Source organism: Phascolarctos cinereus, unplaced genomic scaffold (assembly GCF_003287225.1).
Source record: "Phascolarctos cinereus isolate Bilbo 61053 unplaced genomic scaffold, phaCin_HiC Scaffold_5;HRSCAF=322, whole genome shotgun sequence".
Classification (NCBI taxonomy): Eukaryota; Metazoa; Chordata; class Mammalia; order Diprotodontia; family Phascolarctidae; genus Phascolarctos; species Phascolarctos cinereus.
Genome location: NW_027555958.1, coordinates 338,126,474 through 338,151,795, shown reverse-complemented (window position 1 = coordinate 338,151,795; position 25,322 = coordinate 338,126,474). Strand labels below are relative to the sequence as shown.

General features: G+C 37.3%; 1 protein-coding gene and 1 pseudogene across 5 annotated transcripts in view; one reads left to right on the top strand and one right to left on the bottom strand.

Moving 5' to 3' along the window:
* The first annotated feature begins 2,291 nt into the window (after positions 1-2,291).
* On the top strand, positions 2,292-3,137 carry LOC110217863 (uncharacterized; annotated as a pseudogene).
* Positions 3,138-15,082: 11,945 nt separating this feature from the next.
* The window catches only part of GGPS1 (geranylgeranyl diphosphate synthase 1), a 52,793-nt gene continuing 42,553 nt past the window's right edge, over positions 15,083-25,322 (bottom strand). For 4 of the 5 annotated variants that reach the window (XM_021000441.2, XM_021000440.2, XM_078156248.1 and 1 more), the window contains 2 exons: positions 22,452-22,522; positions 15,083-16,332 (listed from right to left, as the gene is read on the bottom strand). In XM_021000441.2, the coding sequence (XP_020856100.1) occupies positions 15,574-16,332; positions 22,452-22,522 (830 nt within the window). In that variant the 3' untranslated portion in view covers positions 15,083-15,573. The remainder of the gene's footprint in view (positions 16,333-22,451; positions 22,523-25,322) is intronic. The other variant, XM_021000443.2, reaches the window with a different exon arrangement.

Here is a 25,322-nt window from a genome sequence, read left to right as displayed (position 1 = left end):
GGAATTTGATGTCATCAAATGAAAGTATATAAAGAGAAGCATGTAAAGAGAATAGGGCCCACAGCAGAGCCTTGAGATATACCCATAGTTAGGTGACAAGACATACCTTATGGTTCAGCAGGTTCCTAGAAGGAACAGCCAGACAGGTAGAAGGAGAACCAAGGGAAGAGAGTATCTAGGAGAAGTTGGTTAATATGTCAGATGCTGTACATAGGCAAGGAATAATGAGGACCAGTAAAAGGCAACTGATTTAGCAATAAAGAGATCATTGTGGCCTTGGAAAGAACAGGAAGCCTGACAGAATAGGATTGAGAAGTTGGAGGTAAGAAACTGGGCGCAAGGAAAGGAAGCATCTTTTTTTCTAGTAGTTTGGCTATAAAAAGGAAAGAAAAATATATTTCAAAAACTTGAGGAGGTAATAATGTCAAGTAGGAAATAAGGCATGTTTGCTAGGATAAAGACAGACTGAAAAAAACAGACAGAGATAGGATGATATACGGGGTAGCTTTGGAGGAGAGTTAGGGGATGGAAATAAACAGAAGTAAATTGGTGGTTTGAGCAAGAAAGAGAGCTATTTCTTCTCAAGGCTTAAACAAAAGAGTAGAAAGGAAGACGAAGTCAAGGGATTTGAGATGTAGCATTAGAAAGAGGCAGCTCATGATGGATGACCTCTTTTTTCTTACTGGAGTCTTCTGGCCTCCAAATCATACTGTCTTCACTTTAACCATATTCGCTTCATCCTCTTCATAGGAACCTTGGATTCTGCCCCTGGCATCATTCTAGACTCTGAGAGGCGAGCTTTCACATTACTTTGCCTGGAATGAGGCATCTACACTACTTCCTAGTTATCTTCACATCATGCTAAGGGGTTTTCCCCACTTTCTTGCTTCCCTTATGTGTTGTCTTTCTACATTATAATGTAAGCTCCTTGAGGCCAGGGACTGCCTTGCTTTCTAGTACCTATATTTTCAGGCTCAATGCTGGGCACCTAGAAAGTGCTTAATAAAAACACTATTGCCTATCTATTTATCTAATTCATCCCTTTTATCATTTCTTACAAACACAATCTATTGTGAAGTTGACAAACATTAACAACCTGTAAAGAGCATAATTTGACATTATAAAACTCTATTAGATTTTGCTTTTTAAAGGATAGTTTACATTTCACATCATACTTCCAACATTGCCCTACTTATCTACGTTCCATTCTGAATTTACTTGTTCTCTTGTTTGTATATTTTAAATAACATTCCTTTTCTTTTTACATCACCTACATTTCCCAAAGTAGCCTCACCTCAACCATAATATCCCTTATAACAAAGAACTTTTAAAAAGTTCTGTTGAAGGCCGATTTAAGAGTCTGATAAGGGTTTAAGATCCAAGGCAGAGTTTGACCTCTGCCCAGGCTTTTACCCAAAAGGGCTCAATGATTAAATGGTACGGCTCTCCAATCCCTTCCTGATTAGGAGGTCCCTGAGACATTCCTTCTCACTCTTTGAACCTTAGATTTACACATTCACTCCTCTATGCAGGGAAAACCTTGGAAAATACAACCGAATCTAGGAACCCTGATAACGAGGAAATGTATGTTGTCACATCCTCAGCAGATGTTCTGGGGAGTATCTCTCGGGGAGGACTCTTTGAAGTTAGGCTAGATTTTCTCTATATATCCTGTACCCTCAGATGAATAAACTGAGTCAGTAATGCTGCTCCGCTTGGCCCATGTCTCAAGTTTATTTCACGCCTCTCCCTTCGGTGTACAATCTGGTTGCGGGCAACAAAGTTCAGCAAGATTAACTCCAAAATGAAAAAATCTGATATTTGCATTTTAACAATCATAATTTTCTATTTCTGCAAAGGAATGGAGGAAGTACCTTATCATATGACTTCTATGGAGCCAGGCTGGGTCATTATGATTTCACAGCATTAATTTTTTATGTTGATATTGTTGGTAATGGTTTTTTAAATTTACATTGTTAAAGGTATCATGTATTTTGTTTTCCCGGTTGTGCTCACTTGATTTGCATCCTTTTATATAAATCCTTTCATGTTTCATTGTATTTGTCATCTTTTTCTTTCTTTCTTTCTTTTTTTAAAGACTATGTCTCCCTGGCTGAAAAATGAGGAGGAAGAGTGGGCTGCAGAGGCAGTGGACTTGGGAATATGCTGTTCTTTGTAGTAAATTGCAATTGATTATGGATCAATTCTCAGAATCAGGACTTTGAACCACCTGAGAAGGGGGAAAATGAATGTATCAGGAATGAAAAGAGAGTCAAAGAAAATAATTTTAAAAATCCAGCACTAGGGATTCCTCTCTCACCAAACATCAAGATAGAACTGATGACAAGTCAAAGGACTGATCTAAAGATAAAGGGGCTACCAGAGAATCAAATGAAGAAGAGCATGATAGAGGCAAAGCTTTCATAAGATGTGCAATGCATTCAGCCATGGCCATACCTCCAGCTCTGTCTCTAGTCTTAGCAGTGGGTCTAACTTAGACCTACACAACTTGTGGCCCTCAGGCTGCTTGCAGCATGCCAAAGGCTATCTGATAGCCAGTGGAAAATGTAGAGGAAAATATCCTTTGTATGTAGAGCTCCTTTGGGGAGCTGTAAGCGGCCTGTGGGCTACAGGTTGTGCAGACTTGGTCTAACTCTTCTTCAGCATCAAGCCATTCAGGAAGCTCTAGCATCTCCTGAAGCTCCTACACCAACATTTCTGCTGGATCTCCAAGTCCCTCTTGAGTAGACAGGACAATAGGCATCAATTCCCATTCCAAATAGAAACCACCTCAAAGTGATGAGAAGGAATGGAAGAGACAAAGTCCTTCACTGAAATCCATCCAAGCCTTCCTAGGAATATGGCTAAGGATCACATCATGGAAATATTTTCCACCTGCGGGAAAATTAAAATGAGTGACATGCCTGTGGAAAGGATGCACCTCATCTATTGGAAGGTTCTGTGTGGAGTTTGAGAACCCAGGTGAAGCTGAAAAGGTATTGAAACATATGGATGAAGGACAGATTGATTGTCAGGAAATAAAAGCCATTCCAGTGCCAGCTCCTAGCCCAGGGACCCCACCTAGGCAGTTTGGGCCAGACAGAGGGATGTTGCCACCATCTCCAGTATGGCACTGATCACCTTAGCACATGACTAGAAGGTCCTGCTCTTGTAGATGCAAATTTCCTGTATCCCACAACCACCCCAAATTCAATTCTTCCCAATTAAAAAAAAGCTGCTATTTTAAATTAGAAACAAATCTTATTGAACACAAGAGAGAGTCTCATACCAATGGGCTTTGAGACTAGGGTTTACACAAACAATATTGTAGCATTCATACTGAGGGTGGCGGTCAGGGAATGGATAGAGAAATGGGAACCAAGCACTGGCTAGCAAAGGCTCAGTGCATTGGCTATCTCCTTGTTCTTGACATTTTTCAAGGCTGAATTTTGGCTGTAAGAATGTTGTAGTAAGGCTCTCAACAGAAAGCTTAGCTCTTAGGAAAGAAGCAGAGCCAGATCAGGCAAGGAGATGATCAAGATGCTAAAGTTTGCCCTACCCCAAACCTGCACTTTTTTCAAACTTCCCTTTCAGAATACTTTAACAAGTATGGTGACCTGATGTTTGCTTATTGGCCAGTCTGATTCTTTAGGAAAAGAAGACTTGAACTCAAAATTAGGGAGCTAGTCACTCCATGTCCACTTTAGCTCCTATTAGAGTTAAGGCTGGAGTCAGTCTGCTTGTTTTGTTTTCCTCCTGATTTGGGGGCCAAAATACTGTGGGAAGGAGTACATATTTTTCATTTCACCTCTTTTACTCATTGATGTAAATAATTTTTTTAATAATTAATTTATTTTTAGTTTTCAACATTCACTTCCATAAGATTTTGAATTTTTAATTTTCTCCTCTCCCACTCCTCCCCACCCCCAAGATGGCATGCAATTTGATATAGACTCTACTTATACATTCCTATTAAGCATATTTTCCCATTAGTCATGATGTAAAGAACAATTACAACTAATGGGTGGAATCACAAGAATGAAGCAATAAAACAAAACAATAAAGGAAAAGGGGAACAAATAGTATGCTTCCATCTGCATTTGGACTCCATAGTTCTTTCTCTGGATGTAGATAGCAATTTCCATTGTGAGTCTTTTGGAGTTGTCTTAGATTCTTGCATTGCTGTGAAGAGCCAAGTCTATCAAAGTCAGTCATAGCCCAATGTGGCTATTACTGTGTACAATGTTCTCCTGGTTCTGCTCATTTCACTCTGCATCAGTTCATGTAAGTCTTGCTAGGTTTTTTTGAAGTCTGCCTGTTCATCATTCTTATAGCACAATAGTATTCCATTATATTCATATACCACAACCTGTTCAGCCATTCCCCAGTTGATGGGCATCCCCTTAATTTCCAATTCTTTGCCACCACAAAAAGAGCTGCTATAAATATTTTTGTACACATGGGTCCTTTTCCCATTTTTATGATCTCTTTGGGATATAGCCCTAGGAGTGCTATTGCTGTGTCAAAGGGTATGCACATTTTTATAGCTCTTTGGGCATAGTGCCAATTGCTCTCCAAAATAGTTGGATCATTTCACAACTCCACCAACAATGCATTAATGTTCCAATTTTCCCATATTTCCAACATTTATCATTTTCCTGTTTTGTCATATTAGCCAATCTGATAGGTGTGATGTGGTACCTCAGATTTGTTTTTATTTGCATTTCTCTAATCAGTAATGATTTACAGCATTTTTCATATGACTATAGATAGTTTTAATTTCTTCATCTGAAAACTGCCTGTTCATATCTTTTGACCATTTATCAGTTGGGGAATGACTTGTATTCTTATAAATTTGACTTAGTTCTCTATGTATTTTAGAAATGAGTCCCTTATCAGAGACACTGGTTGTAAAAATTCTTTCCTAGTTTTCTGCTTCTCTCCTAATCTTGGTTGCACTGGCTTTGTTTGTGCAAAAACTTTTCAATTTAAATGTAATCAAAATTATCCATTTTGCAACTTATTCATAATTTCTTATAGGTGGTAATATTCTGTTACATCCCTATACCACAACTGGTTAATCCATTCTCCAAATGATGGGCATCTATCTACTTTCATTTTTGATTGTTTGTTACTACCAAAAAAAAAAAAAGGTTGCTACAAATATTTTGGTATATATAGGACCTTTATTTTTATCACTGACCTCCTTTAGGTTATATGCCTAGCAACAGAATCTCTGGATCAAAGGGTATGAACATTTTAGTTTAATTTTCTTGTTTCTTTTTACTACTAAACTCTGATTTTCTTAAAAGCAGTATTTGGAAATAATCAATTTGGTTTAAAATCCATTTTTTCCCATTGTAAGATAGTGTTTAGTTTTGTAGGAAGTTTATCCATTGGCGTATGCTATTTTTCTTTGTTTTTTGCAACTTTTTTTGAGTCACTTCTTATTGATGGAGAGTAATCCAAGGAATCTGAACAGAGTTCTTGGATATAGTGAGCTAACTTCTTGGCTGCCTGCAGTATTTCTTGCTCCAGAAGCTTTATAACATGTTGCATAAGTGAATATTTTCTACACTTGACAACTTCTATTCTCGGTCTAATACTTTCAGGCAATTTTATGTTTTTCCTGAAAATTTGTGTTCAAGATCTTAATTTTTATCATTTTCCCCCCTAAAAGGCCAAAAATTCTTAGGTTCTTTATCTAAGTACTATTCTGCAGGTCAATTAAAAAAAATTTTTTAATCTCTTGTGTTATTCCAATGATTTGTTTTACTTTAGTATTTTTTTGCCTTGTCACTAAAATTTTATTTCTGTTTTCCCTTCCTGTCCCTTCCAGAGTGTCCACAACATTGTGAAGGTTTTCCACTTTGATCTTTAAACCATCAGTTCTTGTGAATGTTTCATTAAGATTTCTACATTCACTTATCTCTTAAATTCTTTTATTAGGTCTTCTAACTACTTCTCCAGTATTTCTTGTGGTAATTCCATTTTCTTTTCTGGGGCTCCAATTGCTGTAGATCTATTTCTCTGGAGTTTTCCTCTACTATTCTTTTTTTTTTTTTGATGTTTTTCTAGTTGCCTTTATTTGCCACCTGAGATCTGAAATATCTTTAACTTTTATCTTTTATCCTGAGCGCCTTTAAAAATATGTCCCCGCAGGGCAGCTAGGTGGTGCAGTGGATAGAGCACTGGCCCTGGATTCAGGAGGGCTTGAGTTCAAATCCAACCTCAAACACATAACACTTACTAGCTGTGTGATCCTGGGCAAGTCACTTAACTCCATTGCCTAAAACAAAAAAAAAAAAGAAAGAAAAATATGGCCCCTCAACACTCTCTCTCTCTCTCTCTCTCTCTCTCTCTCTCTCTCTCTCTCTCTCTCTCTCTCTATATATATATATATATATATATATATATATATATATATATATATATAATGTACACACACACACACACATATATAATCCAGTACAGCTCTTTCTCTTTCTTTTTTTAGGTGTCATTGCTACTCTTTCACATAATATATCTGAAGTGTCTACCAAACATTATGATTTTATTCTATGGTGATAAGAATAATTATGATAAAACATTAGCCAATTTGTTCCACTTCACAACTATTTGTTGACTTCTTCCTAGTTTCATCTACAAAATACTCCTTGGATAATTGGACCTAGTTGAATCTAACGCAAATACTCTGAAAGCCTATTTTCTTCTCCCAGTTTTGCAAGGTGATATGTCTTATATTCTTTTGTCATTCCTTCATGATGTTTTGCAAATGAGCTTTTATGCTAAATTGGCATTATCCTTGGTCCCATATCTCTCTGGTAGCAATAAGATTAAATATTTGTTGGATGAGGCCATTTGTGGGGCTCCTTAGCCTACACATTATACAAAATACCTTGCTTTAGCTGAACTTCGCCAAGAAACGGTGTCAGAGGCAATGTCTTTACTTTTGTATAGCTCCCATTTTTCAGAATTGATAGCTTGTTTAAAAATACTGAAATGGCTATAATCAAGTAGATTATCTTTTCATCTCAGTTTTTGCTTCTAATTTGGTACAGACTTTGACCTTTGTTCTAACTAGTCACTGATCCTAGAGTACACAGACAACATACTCTAAACATCTATAACCAATTCTTTCCTGTTGGTTTAGATCCAATTAATTTCAATTTTATGATGTCATTTGCTGCTCTTCCACATCCAGAGACTATGGAGCATTTAGTATTTTTGTCTATTTCATCAGCTGATTTGTAAAAAAAAATCATTGCTATAGCCAACATTGGGGTAATAAACCTCTCCATTCTTCATAGGACCATGGATTTCTCTTCATGCCTTTCTTGAGTCTTGTATTTGAAGATCACATTTTCCACTGAGCTCTGGTCTTTTCGTCAGGAAAGTCTGGAGATCCCCTATTTCATTGAATGTCCATCTCCTCCCCTGAAAGGTTATGCTCAGTTTTGCTGGGCACTGATCCTTGATTGTGATTCAAGCTCCTTTGCCTTATGGAATATCATGTTCCACACCCTACAGTCTTTTAATGTAGAAGCTGCAATGTCCTGTGTAATCCTGACTGTGGTTCCATGATATTTGAATTGTTTCTTCCTGAATGCTTGCAGGATTTTCTCCTTGACCTGATAATTCTGGAATTTGGCTACAATATTTCTTAGCATTTTCAATTTGGGATCTCTTTCAGAAGGTGATCTGTGGATTCTTTCCATGACTATTTTACCCTCTGGTTCTAGGGCCTCAGAGCAGTTTTCTTTGATGATACCCTAAAGATGCTATCCATCCTCTTTTTTTCATCATGGCTTTCAGGTAGACCAATAATTCTTAAGTTATCTCTCCTGGATCTATTTTCCAGGTTAGCTGTTTTTCCAATGACGAATTTTACATTTTCTTCTATTTTTTCATTCTTTTGATTTTGTTTTACTGATTCTTGATGTCTCATAGAGTCATTAGCTTCCAGTTGCCCAATTCTAATTTGTAATCACTTGTTTTCTTCAGTTACCTTTTGTACTTCCTTTTCCATTTGGCCAATTCTACTTTTTAAGGACTTGTTTTCCACATTTAATTTTTGTCCTTCCTTTTCCAAGCTATTGACTTTCTCTTGCATACCTTGCAATTCTTTTCCCAATTTTTCTTTTACCTCTCTTATTTGATTTTTTAAATCCTTCTTAAGCTTTTCCAAGAAGGTTTTTTTGTCTTGAGACCAGTTCATATTCCCCTGTGAGGTTTCAGATATGGGTATATTGATAAGGTTATCCTCTCCTGAATTTGTGTTTTGATCTTCCCTGTCACCAAGATATTTTTCTATGGTCATTGTTTTTCTATGTTGCTTCTTGCTCATGTTTTTTGCATTTTTTCTAGCTTTTAAAGTTAATCTCTGCTTCTGGGGCACAAGGGACACTGTCCTAGGTTTCTTGTGCTGGGGGGCTAAGGGCCTGGTTACTGGTTTGCTGAGGTGGGGCTTGCCACTGGCTTGCTGGGACACCTCCTTTCCTGTACAGGTCCCCTTTAGCTACAGCAAGAGGGACCTTTCCCATTAATCCCCCTAGTCTGACGAGCTGAAAGACTGCTATATATAGTCTTTCTGCTGACTGTACTATTTCGGGATTTTTCCTGGGGCAATATTCTCTGGGTTTTTCAAGCTCAATAAGGGGTGGGAGCAACTTACTGCTTACTCTGCCATCTTGACTCCTGGAAGTCTAAATAGGTGCTTTCAAACATTCAGTCTGTGGGCTAATAGCTCTAGAAGCAGTGCCGCTGCCGCCGCCTCCACTGCTGCCACTACTCCTCTCTATATTATTTTAAACTCATGTTATACCTCATATATATTGTATTATGGATCTTTCTCCACTTGGCCATTTCTTTTAGTCTGTCTATAGTTTTTTCTGAGGATTTCTTTCCTTTCCCTCCTTTTGGTTATATATAAGAGATACTCCAGAATGAAATTCTAAAAACACAATGTGAAATAAGTCATCAGTAATTGTTTATGAAAGGCTTATTTAAGACAACTCTTAAAATAATTTAAGACATCTGTAGTATTACCATTAAGCCTTCTCTTCCTCAAGCTTTTTCCTTTAGCCCTAGTTTCTTCAGTCCTTATTGACCAATCCATTCACATCACATGATCTCTAGGCCCCTCACCATTCAATTTATCCTCTTCTGGACATGCTTTAGGTTTTCAATATCCTTCCCAAAATATGGGGCCAGGCCCCAGGTGTGAGTCTGGACCACAGATGTAGTCTGGCCTGAGCAGAAGACAGCAGAACTGTCATCCTCTGTGATAATCCTACTGTAGATTTAATTCAACAGTTTTTAAGTGCTGACTGTATGAGGCAGAGGTCCTAAGGTTATAAACGTTATAAAGAAAATCTAAAGTAGACCATGGTGAAATCTTTGTGCACAAATATTCAGTAAGAGCTCCTTTAGGACAGGGATCATACTTATACCTTTCTTTATATCCTAGCACTTAGCACAGAGCCCTTAATAAACAGCACATAGAGCACTTATTAAATGCTTATTGACTGATTGAAATCATAAAGGGGTTCAAGAAAAGGAGGAGAGGCAAGTAGGTTATACAGGAGTAGCTTCTTAAAGGAGCTGAGTTTAGAGCAGGGTATGAAAGGAAGAGAAGAATCAGGTTTACAGAGAAGTTGGAGGGGATCCCTGGATGAATGGATGGATGAGTGGATGGGGTTATGACCTGTACATTGGCCTAGATGTGCAGCAGGAATGGGGAGCAAGCTAACTGGAACCAGAATTCTGGAGAGTAATAAGAAAAAAAGATGGTATGATGGGAGAAGCAGGGATAAAGAGAAAGTAAAATGGCTGGGATGGAGGACAGGCTTTGATACTCTGATGAAGTAGTTTGATCAAATTGCTTGTTTAGGAAATCAAGGAGGGGCTGCCTATGAACTGTGCTCATCTCTGTGGCCACAGAAGTTGACTAAAAATTATTACAGCCTGCTAAGAGCACAGCATTCTATGCTTCCTCTCTGGTAGGAAAACCCAAAGTAGTTCCTCGGGGCCTAGTTTCTAGAGGACCCTCTTCATGTCATTTCCCTCCTCTCCTTCTAAACCCTGTTCACAACTCTCCTCCAGGAAGCCTTCTTTCATTAAGCCAATATGACTCTGGCCCTCTTCCTTCTCTCCCTCTGTCCAGGTGGGAAGTCATACCCTTACATGTGGATGCTCTGTCTAAATGAATATAAATTTAGATTGCTTATACTTTGCAAGGGATCTTGGGTTTGGGGGCTAGTTTTTTTCTTCTTCTCTATTCTATCATTTTTTCTTTTTCTTCAAAAAACTGGGAACAATGAAGTCTTTTGTCTCATGTAGTTTTAATTTATGATATCTTGAAATATAGCTCTGAAAAACTAGGCTCTGATCAAGCCCACTGGGATTCAAATAGAGATGCCTGACTATGCCTTTAAACCCAAATCACTCTGGCTCTCACTGATTGGCCAATAATAGGTTCCAGCCCAAGCCTCACTTGCTCATTGATAGCTCAGATTGAGTGTAAATAGTGATTGTTTCTGCTCTAGCCAGAAACTCAGAAGGTCTCCCCCTCCCAGATTGATTTTTTTTAGCCATCTTTTGCCTCCATTATTTACTAATCTTTAATTAAGGATTGGGTGTTGCCTCCAATAGGCTGAGACCTGGGAAAGACCTAGCTTAAAAAGACCAAGGTCTCCCATTGCATTGGGGCAGAGATACTGGAGTGGTTTGCCATTTCCTTCTTCAGCTCATTTTACAGATGAGGAAACTGAGGCAAACAAGGTTAAATGTCTTGCCCAGGGTCACATAGCTAGTCAGTGTCTGAGGTCAGATTTGAACTCAGGCAGATAAGTCTTCCTGATTCAGGTGCCCTATCCACTGCACTACCTAGGGTATCCAATCAGAAATGTCCAAAAGGCAATCGGTGAGGTGGGCCACTCAGAAGAGACACAGTATAAGTCTCCCTTGAGGCTCATTGTGGCAAGTGGTGTTCTGTCTTGTGATCCCTCAGAAGGTTTGCCTCAGTACAAGAAGCAGCAGCCAGTTATCGGAGCGTTGCCAGGAGACTGGAGTACTTCATTGCCCTGAGAGGCAAAAGATGGAATAGGTCATGTCCTCAGGGGATGTCAGGGGAAAATTCCAATGAGGAAAAAAAAAAAAGATTTGTTTGAAGAAACTGATGTAGATGCATAGGGAACTCATTTTCAATTTTTAAAAGGAAATATACAGAAGATGAAGCAACTGTAGTGTAGGAGAGATCAGAGGAAGAGTATCACTTCCACAAAAGGTAGCAATTAATAAAACTTTATATTACAATTCATAAGGGAAGGAGAATAGATGCCAGTTGCATACAGTCGTGCTGAGTAGCCTCCTCATTCTTAGCCAAGGGCAGCATACGGTGAGAATCTGTTTTGCTTGACGATACATATGTGTTACAAGGGCTTTTTCTCCTTTACTTGGGGTGGGTTGGGGAGGGGGGAGGATAAGAGATAGGACAAGAATAAAAAACAAAGAAAAGGTAATCCTTGACTTTTTTTTAAATGTAGAGAGAAGACCAGAAAAAATGCACAGACAAGAAGTAAAGCTTTGAATGCTACAGGTTGAATTTATTATAAACTTAAAAGGAAAACAAACTTTACATAATAGAGATCGGCAGCTTCATGGATAACATAATTTTTGTTCTATGTGTATGAATATATTCTATGTGCATAAAAATGTTCATTTTTTTGGTGCCTGTTAAGTTCAGAATAAAAATATATATTTTTAAAATATGGAAGCAATGCCAGGTAACAGATGATATGAGAACAAGACAGTCTTGCAAAAATAATGCTAGAATTGCTAAAGCTATCAGCTGAGGCTAATGCAGGAAGATAAGGACAATAAAAAATGTGTGTGTGTGTGTGCGTGTAAGGTAGATGGGATTATAACTGGCAACAGAGATAAGGGTTTATGCTCAATACTTTTATTTCTGCTTTCTCTGCAAAGGAGAATGATTTTACATGGGAAATTAAAGGACAAAAGTTACTTAAGAGGGAACTTATACCAAGATGAGTATGAAGATAATAAGAGAACACTCAGCTGCCTTTGTTGAACTTAAGTCACCACTGCCCAGATGAACTACATTCTTGGGTCCTTAAGACTGGCAACTATAATTGCTGAGCCACTGTCAGTGATGTTTGAAAGATAATGGAAAAATGAAAGCTGTACCACAAGAATTGGAGAAGAGGCAATGTCCTAAGAAGAAAGAAAGAAAAAAAGAGAAAGGAGAGTATGAAAACTATAGGCCAGTGAGCTTGATTTCAACTCTTGAGATAATTCTAACACATTCCATTAAAGACATGATGGTGGTTACGAAGTCTGCATGGTTTCATCAAGTACAAGTCATGCCAAACTAATCCCATTTCCCTTTTTGACAGAATTACTAATCAATTATAGATGCAGGGAATGCTGAGGATACAGTCTACCTAAATTTTAGCAAAGCTTTTTGTAAAGTATCTCATACTATTCCTGTAGAGAAGATGGATAGTTACGGATTAATACTCCTTCCTTGTAGATTTTCTGGCAGAGGCTGGACAACCATTTGTCATGTATGTTGTGGTGGGGATTTCTTTGGTTTATGGGTTGGACTAGGTGAGTGCTAGAGTCCCTTCTCTGATTTCATGACTCAGAGGATAATATTGGGGAAATTGCCAGAAAATGACAAGCCACCCAAATGGAAATATCTCAAATATAATCGGAGATATAAATACATGTGCACAGAGGTGATAACCAATGTGGGATCAGATGAAGACTGAATTAAAGAGGATCAAAAGACTAAGTCCTGAACTTTGGGGAAGGGTCCATAACTAGGAGATAGGAGAGGGACCAATCTAATAAAAAAGGGAGCAGAATAGTATAATTTTGGTACTTAAAAATGTTATAAACAGGGAAATACAGACTGAGAAAAATCCACTGAATTCGGTAACTAGATAGTACTTATGCTTAAGAATTCAGTTTTAGAGTGATAGGGACAGAAGTCAGACTACAGCATGTTAAGGGGAAAGGGATGCTGCACAAATGGAAATAATATCTACAGACAGATGGTCTGAGAGGAATTTGGGAGGAAAAAAGGAAACATTTATGTCTGATCAACAAGTTTCATGATCCCCCATTGTGCATGGATAGAGACTGCATGAATAAATGGGAAATAACACAAAGCAAAGAAAACTTAATTAGCTCGGTTTTTTCATACATTTGTTAATGGGATTAAAACCAAGTGAAACATGGTCTATTGAATCAAGTCTACTAATATCTCCCAGTCAGTTCTTATACTTCTCTAATGATTCCAATGTCAGGGCTGTAGTGGCTATAGAAGTCATTATTTCCTAATGTGAAAAAATAATGTTAAAAATTATTTTGCAAGACAATCCTCCCCAAACAAACTGAAGTCACAAATATTCTTATGCTTCTGAGACAACAAATGTACCTAATTTTTCATAAAGCTTTAGAAATCAGTTATAAACTAGGTCAGGGGCCCAATTTGGCTGTCAGAGTCAATTCTTTAATATTTAAGGAGGGTTATTTCTGAGATGAGCATCGAGTAATCATCCTTTTGTAACAACTAATACACGTTTCAGATTAAATTCAAGAAGTATCAGATAATGAGGTTTTAAGACACACTAACCAAATGAGACAATAAATGGTAAAAATCCTTTTAGTGCTATGTCAGCTACTAATACCAACAGCAATCTGCTAACAGTAATCAATCATGCACCAGATTTAACAGAGACTACTGAAATGATAATCCAGTTTGCAAAGACATGCTGATTCTTGTAGTAATAAAGATAAAATAATCCTAAATGAAAAAATTCAGGAACAAGAAAATCTCATCTACTCTATGAAATTAGGAAAGCAAATAAATTAGTTGCATAATCCAATTCAAGTTTCTAAAGCTGATCAAGCATATGTATTTTAAAATTGTTTTAGTTATAAATACACAGTTTTTTTAAAAAAATCCTTTGGTCAGGTCAACTTTAAAAGCATTTAAAAAATTAAAAAAAGAATTTGGGATACTATAACAGACAACACTTTTAAAATGTATACTCTTGTTTAAGATAGTCATACAGTATTGAAAAATATGCAAAATTCATAAATATGCTATGTTAAATAAACAAATCCTTTTTAGGCATTTAAAATAGCATACCAAAATTGCTTCTTAAATACTGACTGACCTGCTGACTGTTCCCTGCAATGACTTCACCAGCACTTGCTTAATTAGCTTTAGCAAATCAACAAAGGCATTTAAGTTTCCAGTGTAATTACATAATTATTCTTGGAGAATGTAAAATAAATTGTTGCCTTAAAATATAGTTATATGCCACTGAAATAATGAAATCAACATGTGAGAATTTTTTTAATGGATCAAGTCAACAGTATTTTTTGAAAAAAAAAACTGGCATTTTTCCACTTAATGATTTTTAAGTATATATACTTCCTTTAATTTAAATATTAAATCACCTTTATTCTTCCTTACCCCTTCCGTGGCTAAAGAAAAAAAATGAGAGAAACTGAATTCTAAATATAACAGAGAAAATATTTCTGGTCTCTTACAAAGAGGTAGATCTTTAGGGGCTCAAAAATACCTATAATGGGCAAAAATATAAAACTATATTTTATTTTGTTGCTGCAGTTTAATGTACATGATTAAAAAAACAACACAAAACAGATGATTGCCATTTGTTTTTGGTATAGAGCAGATTCTAAAATATGATTTAAAAAATTCAAACTCCACAAAAGTTGTTATTGCAGCCAATAACAAGGCAAGATACATGTGATCAAACAGAGTTTGAAGAAGTATTAATTCCATACCATACCCTATTGTGTAGGGAATAAAATCTACTAAAACTTTTGTTTTACAGGCTAAGTATTTTAATTTCCAGGTATGTAGTCAACTTTAGATATTTTTGGAGCAAAATAAACATTTTAAGGCAGATACATACATGTATGCATATACACATGTGTATATAGGTAAATATATCACACACAAGTACATACACACGTACACACAACACACAAAGTACAATATCCATCCTGTAGCAGCAAATAACCATGATTTTTTTTATTGGAGGTTGCCTTATGACCATCATTACAATGGAAAATTCAAAATATTCTAAAAATTATTATAGCATTGTGGAAAGAAGTGGGATAAAAATCCAGTCCCGAGAGGCTGAAATCCTCTTTACTGACAAGAATGAGACATTCACATCAATAGTTATGTTCTCTCATAAAACCTGGCCACATGAGACAGAGATTTTATAATTTTTCCATACATCAGTAACTCAAATCTGGCCTTTCTTGACCCATTTAATTTTGTGCCTTGGCGGGCAATAAAGAGAAAAAATCAACAGGCTTTTATGATTGCCTCACTGTACCCATGACCAACAGGGACTGAACAGAGTAATACTTTATTCATGTCATTATTCATCCAATGATTTTTGCTAGTAGCTTGGCTGACATTTTAAATTGGTGACAGGTGGACTAAGTAAAAGTTCTGGCTAAAGCGAGCCACCAACCTAATAATGGTTTTAAAACTTATCAATTTTCTTCTTTGAACATCTTACTTAAATGTTTAATTAGAGCTACCAACTCAGGATTTCCACCAAGTGCTTCAATTTGTTTATAGGCTTCAGATTCAAGTTCCCTAAGTGTATTACGAGTATATTCAAATGAACCTACATTCTCAAGATAATGTACACAGTATTTTTTAATATCTATGTTTTCTGTCCTCTGGCGCAAGATATTCTGAACCTGAGTGCTTTCAGGTCTAGACCAAATGGCATGAATAGTAGGAAATGAAAACTTGCCCTCAGTTAGATCTTCACAGAAACTTTTGTTCTCACTATATTCTTTGGAGTGTAGATTAGCATAATCATCCCTAATTTGGAAAAAGAGACCAAGTGTATTAAGGAGTGGCTTTAAATCTTCTTTATAGTTGGAGAACAACTGCATAAGACCTACTGCTAATCCAAATAGTCCACCTGTCTTCTGCAGCACCATAGCTTTATACTCTTCTTCTGTGGGACATGTGTAATTATCCCTCCAGTAAATATCTAAGCCTTGTCCCTGATGAAGTTCTAGGAGTTGGCGGGTAAAGAGTTTTACTGCATCTGGGTGATTGAGAGTTAAGACTTTCTCTAGACCAAGGAAATACACATAATTGGCAGAATTTATTACAGATGGAATTCCATATATGCTGTGAGCAACAGGAAAGCCACGTCGTAGTTTTGAGTTGTCTTCAATGTCATCAATAAGTAAACTGGCATTATGTAACATTTCTGTAACTTCAATGATAATCTATTCAAAGAAAAGAAAGAATAAACTAAATTTTAATATTTCAAAGAAGCACACAAGTTAACAACTATGTAATCTGATATTCCAATTTTGTACTGTATTGTACCTACCATCCCAGATTAAAAGTACAGAAAATTTCAACTACTGTGCAACAGGTATAAGGAACAAATATAAGACTTCACAAGGCCTACTTGCAACTAGACAGAAGTTTCTTTAAAACTTGTATTTCTAAATTATATCCAATGACATTTTAAGTCCATTTAACTTACTAGATACTCATTAAGTTCCCAAATATTTAAGAGTATCAAAAATAATAGCTAACAATTTATATAGCACTTACTATGTGCTTGGCAATGTGCTAAACATTTTACCATTATTATTACTTTATTTGATACTCACAACAATCCTGGGAGGTAAATGCTATTACTATCCCCACTTTACAGATGAGGAAACTGAGACAAACAGAAGTTAAGTGACTTGCCCACGGTCACTCAGTAAGTCTAAGCCAGATTCCAGGCCTGGAGCATTATTCACTGTGCCACCTAGCAGCTTCGGGACATTTATCAAGAACATGCCTTTCAGGTATGAAGCCCGCCAGGATATTTACATTAAAATTTAACTTTTGCATTTCAATCATTTATTTAAGAACCTAAAGCCAAACTATGTCACAGACACCACACCAACTCACTGGAGGAACATTTTAATTCTTCTAATGTCCCTGATGGTCTCCTCTGATCATAATCTATTCCTCCATTTTTTCTACTCCCCTACTCTTACTCAAACTGCTTTTCACCCTCACTGACCTCTGGCTCCTCAACCCTTTTTTGCTTTTCAGTTTACCATCTGCTTTGAGGGCTACATTTACCTTCCTACCAGTCTTGACCACTGCCAGGCACTTCAGTAGTTTTGATTGATACCACCCTAGGATCTCTGGCTCTCTTAAAGTTCCAACATTCATACCTGCTAATCTAGTTAATGTTTACCAACAGATTTTTCTTCTGTTCATCATACTGCTCATGTCCATTATACATTTGAGCTAAACCTCAGCTGGGACCTGTTTGGAATTGTTGTGTTTAACTTCTGCTTTCCTATCTCATTCTATTTCACACATTATAAGCCTTTTCCACCCTCCTCAAATGCCCACTTTGCTCCTGCCATCAGTAGATGACCATAACTTCTACTTTAGGATTATGTAGGCACATGGTTAGAGTTGGAAGGACCTGCTCAAGGTAACACAAGTAACCTTGCTACAAAGCCAAGATTCAAACCCCGATCTTCTGACTCAAAGAGTGTAATATGAGCTCTCTGGATACTCCTTCCCTAAAAGGTTGTCTTCACCTTATCCTTTTCCATTTTCCTCAGAAGGGTGGATTCTTCAGGGGGCCAAGAACACCTGCTTTCATGATCTTGCTCCTCCCTGCCTATTCTAAGACCATATTCTATTATATACCCCTGTCCCCCAACTCCTTTTCTTCTACACATAAACATGCTCAGGTTTTGTCTATTCTAAAAAAAACAAAAGCCCTTTGACACTTCTATCCTCATGAGTTACTGTCCCTCCATTCTTCTCCCTTTCACTGTTAAAACTCCTTGGAAGAGGAATCTATATTTGTCATCTCTTCTTCACACCTCCTTAGCATCTCCCAATTTGGATTCTACTCTCACCACACTAGCAAAATTACTCTCAGGGTTAATTACTCTGACATTTTTTTCTATGTTCTCAGTATCCGAGCCTCTTCTGCAATATGACACTGCTAACTAGCTGCTGCTTCTTGAAACTCTTCTTCCTCTTCTATCCAAAAGAGATCTTGCTCTCCTTTGTCCTCCTTTTACGAATATTCTTTTCCTTCACTGGCTCTTCGTCTCTTTCTGCTAAGGCTGGCATTTTTTCTCAAGGTTCTGACTTCTGTCTCTAGACTATCAATACATATGGCTGCCAGAACTATTGTCTCCACTTCCAACTCTCTGCTGAATTCCAGGTCCTCATTTCTAAGTGCCTACATGACATCTCTACCTATAGGTGTCCTATCAGTACCTCAAACTCTACATATCCTGAACCAAACTGAAAGTAATAAGTATTTATTAGGGGCCACTACATGCCTGTCACCATGCTAAGTGCTGAGGACACAAAAAGAGGCAAAACACAGTCCCCATCTCCAGGAGCTCACTGCTCAAACCAATTCCTCCCTATCTATTTCTATTCATGGTAACCCATGCCTTCAAGTCACCCAAGCTAGATCCTCTCTCTCCTCCAAGAGGAACAAAATGGATAGAAGGGGTGACTGAAGATCACTGTATATGGAGACGGTACACATATGTAAGAAAAGTCAAGGCCTGGAGAAAGGAAATATGATTAAAACAATTTGAGTGAGGATCTAATAAAAAAAAAAACTTAAGTTAAATTGCCATCGGACAAACTACAAAAGGAGATAATAGAGTAGCAGTTAAGGAAAGGGATCACAAAACTTGGATTTGAGGAATAACAAGAGCAAAATGGCGAACTTAAATTATGAAAATATCTGCTTCAGTACTTTATTTCTCTAAAACACAGTGCTTGATAAATTCCTTGGTTTGCTATGAATTTAAGACTTCAAAAAGTCAGAAGGAAAATTGCTCTTCTGATCACCAAGGAGCTGACTGCTGAAATAAAAATTATGGGAACTTTAGGAGGACATGAAATAACCATCATAGAGTTTGTGACAGAAAAGAAGGGGAAAACCAAACCAAGTTCAATGGCTACCTAGTTTGGGGGTCAAAGCTTTCAAAGGGTTCAGAGAAGGATCATCTAGGTCAAATCAGTTCTAAAGGGATGAGAAACGCTCAAGAATTAAATTCCAAACCTACAAACAAAACCAATTCTGGTAAGGATGAAAAGAATGCAGTAACTTTTAGATTCACTCACCAAATCAGACTTGAAAAATCATGTATATAAGACAAAAACAAAAGCATGTAACAGAGAATAAAAATAAAAGAGAGACATGACCTTATAATAAGAGTATTGCCAGAAGCATCAGAGTGAGTAGTATCCCCTTCTCCACCTTAAGTTTTGTTGGGAGCAAGAAGGAGTTCAGAAAACCAAACAGGATTGCTGCTTGGGTTAGATGGGATAACATACAACACAGAAAAGATTGAACTATTCAAATTTAATTTTGCTTCTATTTTCTTTGTTAAGGAGAATGATCATTGACTAAAAGAGATAGAAGAGAAAATAAAAGGAAAAACAACAGGAAGTTTTTCTAACTCAGGACAGGTCAGGAGGTAAGAGTGTACCTTTTTGCTCTCCTTGAGTTTAAGCCACAGAGCTCTAGCCTTGTTTAGAAGCATGCTTTTATTTGCAAATGACAAAAAGTTGGTGGGTATAGCTAACACACTGAATGAGCTGGGGTCCCAATGGGTCTTGACTCACTGGACTTGATAGGTCACATCTAAAAAGATGAAATGTCACTGTTCAAACCGGAGACAGAGTGATTCCACAGCTGTTCTAGAAAAGATGTGAATGCTTCTGTGACTAAAAGCTTGATGTGAATCAACAGTGTCAGAGAACTCCAGGCTACATTGAGAGAGCATCTTCGAGGACAATTTCTATAATGAAAGAGTTGATATCCTGCTATATTTTGTCCTCATCAGACCACATCCGGAAATGTGCTCAGCTCTTGGCACTGCAGGGTAGGCAAGTCACCAACATGCTGGAGAGTATGAAGCAGCCAATTAGTATGGTGAAAGGTAGAGAATCCAGGAATTAGAGGTGAACCAGCTGAAGGAACTGGAGATGTTTAACCTAGAGAAGAGAAGACTAAGGTGGGGGGAGGTCATGATAGTTATCTTTAATTATCTGAAGAGATGACTTATAGATGAGGGATTTTGCTTGGCTACAAAGAACAGAAGTAGAAGCAACAGGTGAAAGTTACAGAAAGGCAAATTTCAGGCAGATATATCCAAAAGTAGAATGTATTGCTTCCAGGGGTAGTGTGTTCTTCCTCACTGGAAACCTTGACACAAAAGCTGGATGGCTTTTTAGCAATATAATCATAGAAGAGATTCTAATTCAGGTCCAAGTTGAACTAGGTGTCATCTGAGTTCTCTCTTAATTCAGGTTCTATGAACATTAATGTTTTTGTTTTTATTTACTCAGTAATACAACGTTTTACATATACTAGGTGTCCTTCACAATCTTTCTCCAGCCTCTCTTTCCAGGCTTATTTCACCTTACTCCTCTTCACCCACCCTATGATTCAGCAAGGATGTCCCACAGGCTCTTCTCCAAAGTCAGCACCTAATCTCTCAACTCTGGGCCTTTATATAAGTTGTCCTCCAGGTGTAGAAGGGGTTCCCTTATAGTCTTTGTCTCTTAAGACCCCTGGTTTCCTTAAGGGTCAGCTGATGTGAATTTCTTATGGGAAGTTCATCCTGTAGTTAGCACTTAAAAAAATTTTTTTTTATTAATTTACTTTGATTTATCAATAACCACTTCCATAAGCTTTTGAGTTTTAAATTTTTCTCCCTCCCCAAGACAGCGTGCAATCTGATATAGGCTCTACATATACATTCCTATTAAACATATTTTCACATTAGTGGTGTTGTAAGGAAGAATTAGAACCAATAGGAGGAACCATAAGAAAGAGGAAACAAAACAAAACAAGAAAAAAAAGAGCAAAGAGTATGCTTCTATCTGCATTCAGACCCCATAGTTCTTTCTCTGGATGTGGATAGCATTTTCCATGAGACTTTTGGAGATGTCTTAGATCTTTGTGTTGTTGAGAAGGGCTAAGTCTATCAAAGTCCGTCATTGCACAATGTGGCTGTTATTGTGTACAGAGTTAGCACTTTCTCCCCACTAAAATCATGTCTACACCACTTATTTCTATAGAGTATCTTTCCAGCAGAGTGTTAAGCTCCTTGAAGGCAGGACTGTTATCCTTTCTATTTTTGTGCCCCTAGGCCGTAGCACAGGGCTTTGTACATAAAAGATGCTTAATAAATGCTCACTGGATTGTAAAGGTGTTAAAAAATGTTTATTAAATGTTCATTATGTGACTATTTAAATTTACAACCTCTGTAAAATTCTCATTAGTATAATGTCTTACTGATATCTCCTAAAATTCTTTAACACTCACAATCTAACATTTGCATAATGCTTTCACACTCTTTATTTCATTTAATCCTCATAGAACACAAAGGGTGATTTGTCCAAGATAATGAGGCTAGTCAGGGATCAATCAAGTTCTTCTAACCTATAGTCTGGTAATCTTTCCACAGCACCATAATGCAGGATCCAATGTACAAAACAGACCTGGCAGAGGTGGGCATTTATATGGCTAGCTGAGCGGCTCAGTGGATAGAGTGCTGGACCTGGAGTCAAGAAGGCCTGAGTTCAAATCTGACCTCAAACCTTACTAGTTGTGTGACCCTGGGCAAGTCACTTAACCCTGTTTGTCTCAGTTTCCTCTTCTGTAAAATGCGCAGGAGAAGGAAACAGCAAACCAATCCAGTACCTTTGCCAAGAACACCCCAAAAAGGGGGCACAAAGAGTTGGAAAGACTGAAATGACTAAACAACAACAACTTCAGCATTGCAAGATTGGGCCCTCTATCCATTATGCTGAGTTGCCTTTCAAATCTTAGAGGCAGCTAGGTGGTACAGTAGATAAGAGTGCTGGGCCTGGTGTCAAGAAGATTTGAGTTCAAATCTGGCCTCAGACACTTACTAGCTGTGCGACCCTGGGCATGTCACTTAACCTTGTTGGCCTCAGTTTCCTCATCTGTAAAATGGGATGGAGAAGGAAATGGCAAATCACTCCAGTATCTTTGCTAAGAAAACCCCAAATGTGGTCGGGAAGAGTCAGATATGACTGAAACAAACGAACAACAAAGGCAGAGGTAAGTGATGTCACAAGATCCTCATCTTGGCCATTATACTCTTATAGATGATTTCTCCATTTCAGGGCCTGTGAATGCTGTTATTAAGGCTAAATAAATCTCATGGCCACATGCTATCAAGCACTGTCTTAGAGGAAAAACTAATGGCTTAGAAAGACAGAATTTTAGGCTTAATGAGATCTTCATAATACCTATGTTCTAGCAGTTTGAAAAAAATCATTAAAATATTGGGAATTGTATAAATACCTGTGTCTTATCTTCAGGAACTTTCAACCAGTGATTAAACGCCTGTGAAAGTTTGGTTCTCACTTGTTTACCTGCAATTAAAATAATTTTTTGTTAGCAATCAGTATCTTAACTACTGAAAATCCATAAATGTTTTCCAGAGTTATTCAGTCCAGGCCAAGTTAAGTCATCTTCACCATACTTTTTCCCACATCTGGGAAATATAAAATCTCAAATGCTTGTAAGGAAGACCAAGATCAGTTTTAATCTCATTTCTCTGTATTAAAAGCAATGAATTTCAGAGTGAGAAAAGGCCTCAAACATCATAATATAGTTCATCTTCACCCCTAATTTTAAAGATGAGGAAATAGGTCCAATGGGATGGTAAGTGACTTGGGCAAAGTCACACTGCTAGTTAATGGCAGAGTTGGGTCAGAAAGTTTTAATAAATTCAGTCCTTCAGTAAAGTTAATTTAACTTAGAAATACTTAGATCTAAAATTGTTTATATTTTATTTCACTTACATCTAGACTCACTCTCTGAATTTGGACTTCTCTACCTTCACCTTGCTTGCTGACTTCACTACCTAGAAAAATTTCCACTCAAAGGGTTATGTCTGCCTACCTTTCATTTTTTTCCTGCTTGTGATGGCCTTTATTATTATTTTCTTTTTTTTAAATACCAAAGCTTTTTTATTTTTTTTCTTGTACTGAATTTTATTCCATTAGAATTTGTTATAAGAGGATCTCACTAGTATGTAATCAGCTAAGATTGAACAGTAGTAATGATACTTATAATTCACACACATACACATAAGGTGGATATTACCTTATATCTTGTAAGCCACACGCCTAACAATGTGTTTCTTTTTTAATGTAAATTTATTTATTTTTAGTTTTCAATATTTACTTCCATAAGATTTTGAGTTCCAAATTTTCACCCCATCTCACCCCTCCCCCCACCCCAAGAGGACATGCATTCTGAATATCCCTTCCCCTAGTCTGCCCTGTCTTCTATCTCTCCCCCTCTTCTCTTATCCCCTTCCCCTTCTATTTTCCTGTAGGGCAGGATCCATTTCCTGTATTTCTTATTTCGCAGTTGCATGTGAAAACATTTTTTTTAAACATATGTTTTTAAAACTTTGGGTTCCAAATTTTCTCCCTTCCTCCCTCCCCACCCACCCTCACTGAAAACGCAAGCAACTCAATATAGGTTATACATGTGCAGTTATGCAAAACACTTCCATAGTAGACATGTTGTGAAAAACTAACTCTATTTCCCTTAATCCTATCCTGCCCTCCCTTTTATTCTATTCTTTCTTTTGACCCTGTCCCTCCTCAGAAGTATTTGCTTCTGATTACCCCTTTCCCAATCTGCCCTCCTCTCTATTATCCCCCTGCTCTCTTGTACCCTTTTCCCCCTATTTTCCTGTAGGGTAAGACAGATTTCCATACCCAATTGAATGTGTATGTTATTCCCTCTGTAAGCTGAATCCTGTAAGAATAAGATTCACTCATTCCCTCTTACCTCCCCCATTTCCCCTCCACTGTAAGAGCCTTTTCTTTTCTGTTTTTTTTTTGTGAGATACTTTACCCCATTCTACCTCTCCCTTTCTTCTTCTCCTAGTATAATCCTCTCTCATCCCTTAATTTTATTCTCCAGATATGACCCCTTCATCTTCAACTCACCCTGTGCCCTCTATCTATCTATCTATATAATTTTTTCCCTCCAACTACCCTGACAAAGGTCTCACGAATTACAAATATCATCTTTCCATGCAGGAATGTAAACAGTTCAACCTTAATAAGTCTCTTATGATTTCTCTTTCCTGTTTACCTCCTCATGTTCCACTTGAGTCTTGTATTTGAAAGTCAAATTTTCTATTCAGCTCTGGTCTTTTCATCAAGAATGCTTGAAAGTCCTCTATTTCACTGAATGATCATTTTTCCCCCTGAAGGATTATACTCAGTTTTGCTGGGTAGGTGATTCTTGGTTGTAATCCTATCTCCTTTGCCCTCTGGAATATTATATTCCATGCCCTGCGGTCCTTTAATGTAGAAGCTGTTAAATCTTGTGTTATCCTGATTGTGTTTCCACAATACTTGAATTGTTTCTTTCTGGCAGCTTGTAATATTTTCTCCTTGACCTGGGAACTCTGGAATTTGGCTACAATATTCCTAGGAGTTTTCCTTTGGGGATCTCTTTCAGGAGGAGATCTATGGATTCTTTCAATTTCTATTTTGCCCTCTGGTTCTAAAATATCAGGGCAGTTTTCCTTGATAATTTCTTGAAAGATGATGTTGAGGCTCTTCTTTTGATCATGGCCTTCCAATAATTTTTAAATTCTCTTTCCTGGATCTATTTTCCAGGTCAATTGTTTTTCCAATGATATATTTCACATTATCTTCTATTTTTTCATTCTTTTGGATTTGTTTTACAGTGTCTTGATTTCTCATAAAGTCACTAGCTTCCAATTGCTCTATTCTAATTTTTAAGGAAGTATTTTCTTCAGTAATCTTTTGGACTTCCTTTTCCATTTGGCCAATTTTTCTTTTTAGGGCATTCTTCTCCTCATTGGCTTTTTGGACCTCTTTTGCCATTTAGGTTAGGATATTTTTTAAGGAGTTATTTTCTTCAGTATTTTTTTGGGTCTCCTTTAGCAAGCTGTTGATTTGTTTTTCATGATTTTCTTGCATCACTCTCATTTCTCTTCCCAGTTTTTCCTCTACTTCTCTTACTTGCTTCTCAAAATCCCTTTTGAGCTCTTCCAAGGCCTGGGACCGATTCATATTTTTCTTGGGGGCTTGGGATGCATGAGCTTTAACTTTGTTGTCTTCTTCTGGTTGTATATTTTGATCTTCTTTGTCACCAAAATAAGACAATATAGTCTGA